At 40.5% G+C, this 10,517-nt stretch overlaps 1 protein-coding gene across 1 annotated transcript; it reads left to right on the plus strand.

Moving 5' to 3' along the window:
- The first annotated feature begins 2,630 nt into the window (after nt 1–2,630).
- On the plus strand, nt 2,631–9,979 carry LOC109877117 (cilia- and flagella-associated protein 251-like). Its single transcript, XM_031816539.1, has 3 exons — nt 2,631–3,466; nt 3,788–4,176; nt 8,409–9,979. The coding sequence occupies exons 1-2, from the start codon at nt 2,965–2,967 to the stop codon at nt 4,072–4,074; spliced, it is 789 nt and encodes a 262-aa protein (XP_031672399.1). The 5' UTR covers nt 2,631–2,964; the 3' UTR covers nt 4,075–4,176; nt 8,409–9,979.
- The last annotated feature ends 538 nt before the right edge of the window (nt 9,980–10,517 follow it).

Genomic DNA, 10,517 nt, shown 5'->3' on the forward strand with positions numbered 1-10,517 from the left:
GTGGTGAGTAGTTGGCTCAAAGAGAGAGAAAGACAATAGTTGAACAGTTTTGAACAAATTAGGAGAAGGGAGAGAGAGAGAGGACGCATGGCTGTTGACGTTCGCCTCTCCCGAGTCCGTATGGGAGTTGCAGCAGTGAGCTTTACTTCCAATTGACAAAAATTGGGGAGAAAAAGGGGGTGAAAAATATAAATATAATAATAATAATTTTAAAAATGTCTGCCCCAAAAATGTAGCTTTTTTTTTATTTTACCCAAAATATTATATGACATTAGCGATTGGCCAAAATGTAAAATATGTGAACATCTAAATCAACATTGTGTCGAACCCTTGAGACAACGGGGAGATGTTACTGATGTGCTTTGTGTCTGTCTCCAAAGTAAAAAAAAATAAATAAAACGTTTGACTTCTTTACTTATTTGATGTTTAAGGAAGTGTGTAGGTCACGTTCTGTATCATACAGCTATGAAGGTTATATATTTACAACCACCTGCTGATTGGAATCCAGCGACGTCTGTGTCTTGAGTGTCATAGAACTGTCTGGTGTTTAGTGTTCTGACTTGTAAAACAGGATGAATAATTAATGTTAACATATTACTAGGAAGCTCTACAACATTTGTTTTAAAATCACACCAAGATTGTTTTAAATGATGAAATGTTTGAAAACTCACCTCGGGTTATTGAGGGATCTGATTTGGATTAATTTGCGACATATTCATGTGAATATTCTCAAATCTGCATAAAACAATATATGCCTTTTCCCACCAGAAATGTTTCTATCAAACTGACTTATTGCAGATAAAGGGCTTTGCATGATTACGTAGTGCATTCCCATGTACCGAATGAAAAATACAAGTTAAATGGGTTTCCATCTCATTTTCACACATGACTGCAAATCCCTTTGGATAAAAGTGTCTGCTAAATGGCAGATATATCCACTGATTCTACCAAACATTTGGAACAACTTCCTAATATGGAGTTGGACACTCCCCTTTTCCCCTCAGGACAGCCTCAATTCGTCGGGGCATGGCCTCTACAAAGTGTCGAAAGCTTTCCACAGGGATGCTGGCCCATGTTGACTCCAGTGCTTCCCACACTTGTGTCAAGTTGGCTGGATGTCCTTTGGGTGCAGTGGGGTCTCCTCAGAGGAGGAAGGGGAAGACCATCCTCCTGAGTGATTTTCCTCCTGAGTGATTTTCCTCCTGAGTGATTTTCCTCCTGAGTGATTTTCCTCCTGAGTGATTTTCAGAAAAATTACATGTTAAAACATTTAGAAAGTTTAATCCTTTTTAGATGAAACTATACTAAATATAATCACATCACCAAATAATTTATTAAAACATACTATTTTGCATCCTCCTCTGGGTACATTGACTTCAATACAAAATCATGGTTCTCAAGGCTTCCATTAGACAGTAAACAGTTATTATGACAACTTCCGGAGGACGTCCTCCAACCTATCAGAGCTCTTGCAGCATGAACTGACATGTTGTCCATCCAATGAAAGGATCAGAGAATGAATCTAGTACTGAAAGAATAAGCTACAGTTAGCTAGCACTGCAGTGCATAACATGTGGTGAGTAGTTGACTCAAAGAGAGAAAAAGACAATAGTTGAATGGTTTGAACAAAAATTAGGAGAAGCAAGAGAGAAAGAGAGTTTTGGTAATTTATTTTCCACTTTCAGTTTCACTTACTTAGCTAGCCAATGCAGCTAGCAAGGTTAGCCTATTCAAACACCCGGCTCAAACAGAACGATGCTATGCTGAAAGAATCATCCTCCCTCATCTTAAACCGCATTGACTGTTTGGGTGGTGGACCAGTCTTGGTAGCTGGAAGCTGTAGAGTTGCAGTTCTTGACACAAACCGGTGCACCTGGCACCTAATACCACACCCGTTCAAAGACACTTCAATATTTTGTCTTCCCAATTCACCCTCTGAATGGCACACACACACAATCCATGTCTCAATTGTCTCAAAGTTTAAAAATCCTTATTTAACCTGTCTCTTCCCTTCATCTACACGGATTGAAGTAGATTTAACTAGTGACATCAGTAAGGGATCATTGCTTTAGCCTGGATTCACCTAGTCAGTCGAAGTCATGGAAGGTGTTCTTAATGTTTTGGCGGCAGGGTAGCCTAGTGGTTAGAGCGTTGGACTAGTAACATGAAGGTTGAAAGTTCAAATCCCCGAGCTGACAAGGTACAAATCTGTCGTTCTGCCTCTGAACAGGCCACTTTTCCTAGGCCGTCATTGAAAATAAGAATTTGTTCTTAACTGACTTGCCTAGTTAAATAAAGGTAAAATTAAATTTTAAAATAGCCAGTGTATAGCACTACAGATGATCAAGTGCTATTTGCATGTGATGCATTTGTATCTTAAAGAGCGTGGCTTTAAGGGAATAGTACCGTCACATCTAGATTAAAACGAATGTAAAAAATGAACACGCTACCTATTCATAGAAGTATTTATTCATCATCTACATATTCATATTAAGCTTCTACGTCTGTGTACAGGAAAGTATTAGTTGTAAGACGTAATAGAAAATATATCAGCTTATTGTTAAATTATTATGACGTTCTTTCCAATACAATAAATTTAGTAACTATTGTTTCCAAACTGCGTTACCCACTCCAGCCAGCAGATGGCGACGAGCGTCTTTCAGGTGATGATTCTTCCGTGACGTATAATGGACTGGACGGACGCTTCTTCAAGAACAACAAGGCGCCAACTCTTTCAACCACGTCGATAGCTTGCTAGACAACATAACACTGAAAGATTGACGTTTTAGACCATGTTAATGTACATTATCTAATCTCAGTGTTGTAAACGCAGTTAAGTTGACGTATCAACTGGTTAACTTTAACCTAATTCGCATGGTCAATTTGCAAACGTGTTAAAGATTGATACTGAGGTTAGCACTAGGCTAGACGCTAATGCTAACTAGCTAGCTAACATCCCTGACCATGAGCTCACTAAACTACTCCTCCCCTGCTAAAGAAGAGGATGTCTGCTGTTTGCAGAAAGAAGCTCTGGCGCTGAACATGGAAGAAGAAGAGGAGGATACAGTGAAAGGAGAGAAAGAACCTTTTAGAGAGGAAGAGGATGCTGTCTCAGTAAAGGTGAAGGAGGAAGACATTTTGGGAGTGAAAGAGGAGGAGACAGAAGAAGCTTTCAGGATGATAAAGGAGGAAGAGGAGGCTATCACATTGAAAGAAGAAGAGGATGATATTACAGTGAAAGAGGAAGATGGGAAAGAGGTTGTCAGCGTGGAGGAAGAGGAGGTAGAAGCTTTCATAATCAAAGAGGAGGAAGATGTCATAACATTGAAAGAAGAGAATGTAGTGAAAGAAGAGGAAGAACCTTTTGGAGTGAAAGAGGAAGAGGAGGCTATCTCAATAAAAGAGGAGGAGGAAGACGTTTTAGGAGTCAAGAAGGAGGAGGAGTCAGAATATCCGATTACCATCAGTGAGTTCTGTTTTAAAAACAGGGGCACAAACGATGCCATTGTTGAACTAATGTGTGTTTTTAAAGTGGCATTCTACTGAAGTTCTACACTTGAATATGTTGTTCAGTACTGTAGGAATTGTTAAAGGGTCAATCTGCCACTGGTACATATTTTTTCAATTAGATTTATTGAATTCTCCAAAAGCACCCATTTGGTTGAACAACCCTTTAATATTTGCATTTTAGGCCCCGTTTAGAGATATTAATGCTCTTGTAAGACCCTTTGTGATTGTAATAGTAGATCATAAGTTTACCACCTGTTTGATGTTCTCGTTCACACAGGAGAGAGACATGACTATCGTGGATCCTCTGGGGAGCCTCAACAACATCCTGATGCTGACGAGGCAGAGAAGAGTCTCTCCAGATCAGAACACCAGATGGTACAGCTTGCTCTCTCTGGGTCTGGGCTGGGTTTCTGTAAAGCACTTTATGACAACAGTGACATCAGCATCCATAATGATATGTGTCTGTGTACCCTCTTTATGGTTACGAGGACAACGCTAGCCCTTCCTCCCTCCCGGAGTCCCTGTATCGTGCCTCTCCCGGTAGCACCTTACTGCTGGGTATGAAGAGGTTGTCTGTGCTGCTGGAGGACTGCAGGAAAACAACGGGGCTGAGTGGAACTGTGAGAGGAGGAGAAGAGAAGAAAGGATCAGATTTGACTCATCAAAGTAAGTGCTGTAGTTTAGTTTTAACAAATACAATAGAACTTCCCACTGGTATCTGTTACCAGGACAACCAGCAGAGTTCTGTTAGTTGACAGGAAGATGGACTGGTATCTGTTACCAGGACAACCAGCAGAGTTCTGTTAGTTGACAGGAAGATAGACTGGTGGATATGGATGTTATGAATATCATAACACTGAAAAAGGATTCTGCCAATGAAAAGAGAGAAACCAATTGACCATATAAAACCTTGATGAAAGTTAGCTTTGGAGAGAAAGTTTCAAGATGATCTGATGTAAGGTGCATGTTTTACAAAAACTTTTCCTAAAAACATTATGGATGTTACATTGCCTGTCCCAGTCAACCCCCCTCTCTTTACAAGACTCTAGAACAGGCAAAATAAATTCCAGACACTTCAATTTGTCCTGTTTTAATTAATTAACTAATACTGAAGGAAAGCTGTGATCAGGCTGCCCACTCAAGAGAAAGCTTCAAACTGTAACCAGTGCTGGCAACCTGGTTCAGGTTATCAGTCAACCTACCAGGGTAGTGACAAACAGTAGAGGAATGAAATCATCAACATGGTTTGATCATATCTTGACTAATGCTGCAGAAATGGGGTTTAAAGCAGTATCCAAATCGATCAGATGTAGTGATCACAATATAGTAGCCATGTCTAGGAAAACCACCGTTCCAAAGGCTGGGCCTAATATTGTGTAAAAGAGGTCATACAATAAGTTTTGTAGTGATTCCTATGTTGTTGATGTAAATAATGTTTGTTTCTCCGTGGTGTGTAATGATGACCAACCAGACGCTGCCCTTGACACATTTATGAAAATTACTTATCCCAGTTACTAATGAGCCATTAAGAAAACGACTGTAAAAACTGTTAAATCCACGTGGATCGATGAGGAATAGAAACATTGTATGATGTAGAGCAGTGGTTGCCAAACTTTTTATAGTTCCGTACCCCTTCAAACATTCAACCTCCAGCTTCCTCCAGCACAGGGTGCTACTCTCAAATGTTTTTTTTTTACATCACTGTAAGCCTGCCGCACACACACTATATGATACATTTATTAAACATAAGAATGAGTGTGAGTTTTTGTCAAAACTCGGCTCGTGGGAAGTGACAAAGAGCTCTTATAGGACCAGGACACAAATAATAATGATATCATTTTGTTCTTTATTTAAGCATCTTTCATATAAAACCTTATTTGTTCATCAAAATTTTTTGAATAACTCACCACAGGTTACTGAGAAGGGTGTGCTTGAAAGGATGCACATAACTCTGTGACCCAAGTGGCGTCAGGAGCAACTGTTTGCACGCGCGTTACCACTCCACTATGTCTCCCTGTCATGGCGTTTGCACCATCAGTACAGATACCAAAATGTATTTCAGGTAACCTTAAGTTACATGGCCTACTATGCTAATTCTGTAGCGGTATTGTTAGAGATTTTGTTGGGGCGCCAGGCAGGTATTAACCTAGCTTTCTCAGCATGCTGAATCAGGTAATAGTGAATCAATGAACCTAGCTTTCTCAGCATGCTGAATCAGGTAATAGTGAATCAATGAACCTAGCTTTCTCAGCATGCTGAATCAGGTAATAGTGAATCAATGAACCTAGCTTTCTCAGCATGCTGAATCAGGTAATTCGTAAAAATCCAAATAACTTCACAGATCATTGTAAAGGGGGGTAAAGATAGAGATTTTGTTGGGGCGCCGTCACGAGAATGTTTAATCCCAACAATCACGTAAACCTTGACCAGTTCCCCCGAGGTTGGGGTTTAATAGAAGAACTAGACAAAGTCTCAGTCTGCAATAGGTCAATCCTTTATTCAGAGAACGTTCTGAAAATCGTACATTGCACATAGCCTTTTATACCTCACATTTGGTTATAACATACACTTTATAAATGCCCCTCTTCTGTAACTCTATCCCAATGTTCTACCCATATATTGCTTAGCTTATTCTGCCACATGTTCCATAATCTACCGCAAGCCTAACGGTTTCTCCCCTCCCTGGGTGGGGAGACTTCCTTCCTGTTAACAGTTGTCACAAGATGTCTGTCGACAGTTCCTCTTCTCCTTGAATGTCTCAACTATACTTCTGCTTACATTGCTAAATAGTAACGTCCTAGTCTTGTCCTACACACACATTATTATAGCCTTATAACTAATACATTTCACACCCGTCATACAGTTTCAGGGTGGAATAATTACCGTAAAGATATCTATTCCTTTATCAGGCGCCAGGCAGGTATTAACCTGCTGAAAGGAAAAGAGTAGATTAGCGCTACCAGGCACACATCATCCGAAGATACTGAATAGAGTGGAGCCTGTTGGCCAGATAGCTAGTGGAGCCTGTTGGTCAGATAGTCAGTGGAGACTAGAGTGGAGCATGTTGGCCAGATAGCCAGTGGAGATTAGAGTGGAGCCTGTTGGCCAGATAGCTAGTGGAGACTAGAGTGGAGCCTGTTGGCTAGATAGCCAGTGGAGACTAGAGTGGAGCATGTTGGCCAGATAGTCAGTGGAGACTAGAGTGGAGCCAGATAGCCAGTGGAGCCTAGAGTGGAGCCTGTTGGCCAGATAGCCAGTGGAGACTAGAGTGGAGCATGTTGGCCAGATAGCCAGTGGAGCATGTTGGCCAGATAGCCAGTGGAGCCTAGAGTGGAGCCTGTTGGCCAGATAGCCAGTGGAGACTAGAGTGGAGCCTGTTGGCCAGATAGCCAGTGGAGACTAGAGTGGAGCATGTTGGCCAGATAGTGTGGTGGTTAATTTCTTTACTATCAAATGAGGAGATACGAACTTATCACACCAAGTCAGAGTTATACTTAAACTACATCTTTAATAATAAGAGCTTTTCAATAGCAATGACTTGTCAACGATTCACCATTTTTCTAATGATCCGTTGAGAGTGGCAAAACAAAAGTACAAAGGTACTTTTATAACCAAGATACACCCCTTTCAACCTACATGACGAACAACAGATACATAGAATGGCCACAAGGTTAAGATTTGTATGAAAGATATTTACAATACATAGTAAACAGCATCTCTGCTGTGTCAACAGTTTTCATTGTATAGACCAGTGTCTGGAACCGTCTCTTCCTGGTACGGTATAGAACAGAACCATTACCTCATGTTCTCTGGAATTCTCTTTAGGTTTTATCACCCAAAGACATCGTAAATCTCCCCTGTCAGTGTTATCTCATAGAGGCCCATCCTCAGTAGAACACACACACAATAGTTAACAGAATACTCTATTCTGTCGAATAAAACAACCATTATAGTGCAATACAAGCGTTATAACATAATCTTGCAATTTCCATGACAAGTGGAGAGAGAACATACAGTGGGGGAAAAAATATTTAGTCATCCACCAATTGTGCAAGTTCTCCCACTTAAAAAGATGAGAGAGGCCTGTAATTTTCATCAAATCAAATTTATTTATATAGCCCTTCGTACATCAGCTGATATCTTAAAGTGCTGTACAGAAACCCAGCCTAAAACCCCAAACAACAAGCAATGCAGGTGTAGAAGCACGGTGGCTAGGAAAAACTCCCTAGAAAGGCCAAAACCTAGGAAGAAACCTAGAAAGGAACCAGGCTATGTGGGGTGGCCAGTCCTCTTCTGGCTGTGCCGGGTGGAGATTATAACAGAACATGGCCAAGATGTTCAAATGTTCATAAATGACCAGCAAGGTCGAATAATAATAAGGCAGAACAGTTGAAACTGGAGCAGCAGCACGGTCAGGTGGACTGGGGACAGCAAGGAGTCATCATGTCAGGTAGTCCTGGGGCATGGTCCTAGGGCTCAGGTCCTCCGAGAGAGAGAAAGAAAGAGAGAATTAGAGAGAGCATATGTGGGGTGGCCAGTCCTCTTCTGGCTGTGCCGGGTGGAGATTATAACAGAACATGGCCAAGATGTTCATCATAGGTACACTTCAACTATGACGGACAAAATGAGAAGAAAAAAAATCCTGAAAATCACATTGTAGGATTTTTTATGAATTTATTTGCAAATTATGGTGGGAAATAAGTATTTACAAAAATAAAAAGTGTTGGTCCCATGTTTCAAAACCTTATTTCTCTCATATTCTGTGCACAAATGTGTTTACATCCCTGTTAGTGAACATTTCTCCTTTACCAAGACAAGATTAAACCTCATAGCAAGGCAGTTTTATGATGTGGAGATTTAATTCTGTTCTCTCTTTAAATAAACACTGTCTTTGGCAGGAGGAAAACCATTCTTCGAGGAACCAAAGACGTCCGAACCAGCAAGACGACACCTCTGCTCCCAGATTGGAAAGAGTTTTACCAGGTTAGGAAGCCTGAAAAGACATGAGAGGGGACACGTAGAACCGAAGACACAAAATTGCGCCCGGTGTGGAAAGAGTTTTAGCCACTTAGGAAATCTGAAAGCTCATGAGCGAACGCACACACAGAACAGGCCTTTCCATTGCTCCCAGTGTGGAAAGCGGTTTAAGCGGTTAGACACCCTCAAAACTCACAAGAAAATACACACAGGGGTGAAGCCTTACCATTGCACCCAGTGTGGAAAGTGTTTTATCCGGTTAGGAAGCCTGAAGGAACACATGAGACTGCACACAGGGGTGAAGCCTTACTACTGCTCACAATGTGGAAAGAGTTTTAACCATTTAGCTAGCCTGAAAAGACATGAGAGGATACACACAGGAGTGGAGCCACACATTTGCTCTCAATGTGGGAAGAGTTTTAAGCGCTTAGACACCCTCAATGCTCATGAGCGAATACACTAGGGAGACACCATAACATTGCGCCCAGTGTGGAAACAGTTTTGGCCCTTTATAAAGCCTGAGAAGTCATGAGTGAATACACACAGGGGAGAAGCCTTACCACTGCTCCCAGTGTTCAAAGTGTTTTACCCATTTAGGAAGCCTGAAGGAACACATGAGACTGCACACAGGGGAGAAGCCTTACAAATGTTCAGACTGTGGGAAGACATATTACTCATCACAGACACTTAAAAGTCATGTGAGAATCCACACAGGAGAGTATACTTACTTATCCTAGTGTGTGAACTCATATTTCACATATCATTGTCCATTGTCTTATATTGTTGACTGAGAATGTGTTTACTTGTTTATACCATGTGAAATTAAATGGTACAAAGTGTACTCAAACACATATATTTGTATGTTTTTATTAGAAAACATGAAGTGAATATGGAGTCTGTCAGTTTGAATATAGAGTAGATCAGTGCTTCTACACCTGCATTGCTTGCTGTTTGGGGTTTTAGGCTGGGTTTCTGTACAGCACTTTGAGATATCAGCTGATGTACAAAGGGCTATATAAATACATTTGATTTGATTGTCATTTGATGTGTTTAAATGGTCCTTTTTTTAAACTCTATGTATGTGTTTATCTGGGTGTGTCATTCCTCCAGCACTACAGATAATCAAGTGATATTTGGATGTGATGCATTAGTTCCATTGTTGACATTTGCATTGTTGGCCCACTGATGATTTAATGAAATGAAAATATTCAGACTGTAATAGAAAATGTTAATTGTATGTGTGTCCACATAACTGAGTATGTGACTAACCTTGTGAAACTGTCCTATTATAATCTCCTGTTCTTGGGACTATCATCCTGTGTTGCAAACCAATTTGCACCTGTGTCCTTGTATGAATAAAGTCCCGCCCAGGAACAGGAAACTATAAAGATATGTGCTCATCACTCAATGCTTCAGGCATTCAGACTGTCTACACTGCGCTGTGTAACTCTGTTATTCTCTCTAAGCTCAGAAATAAAGAATCTTGGTTTGACTTGGACTCCAGCAGATCCTTATTTTATAATATCCACCACAACTCTCCCAAGGATTGCTGTTTATCATTGTCTCAAAGAAGAATTCCTTGTTCCACTTTCCTGGGGGAATTTACAAGCCTCCCACTGGTTGAATAAACATTGTTTCCACATCATTTCAACAAAAGAAATCCTTGATCAATGTGAAAATCTGATTGGATTTTGATTGGAAAAAGCATCAACATCAGCATTTTCCCGCCAGAAATGTTTCTATCAAACTTATTGCAGATTAAAGGCTTTGCGTGACAAATAAATAACTTTTGCTGTTAAATTCCCAATGGTTTCCATCGCATTTTCAACTGTACTGATGGTTTAACAAAACTGTTGCATTATATAGCAAAAATTCTCTTGTCCCGTGCACTGTAGCCAGCAGCTCACAGATACAGTGTTGGTAGGCTACCTACATGATGAGATTATTATGGATGAGAGCGATATTATTTTATTTGTCAAATGGCAACCAATCAATCAATCATCATGTCATCAGAACAAGACCATCAAAAT

Source organism: Oncorhynchus kisutch, unplaced genomic scaffold, assembly GCF_002021735.2.
Source record: "Oncorhynchus kisutch isolate 150728-3 unplaced genomic scaffold, Okis_V2 scaffold817, whole genome shotgun sequence".
Classification (NCBI taxonomy): Eukaryota; Metazoa; Chordata; class Actinopteri; order Salmoniformes; family Salmonidae; genus Oncorhynchus; species Oncorhynchus kisutch.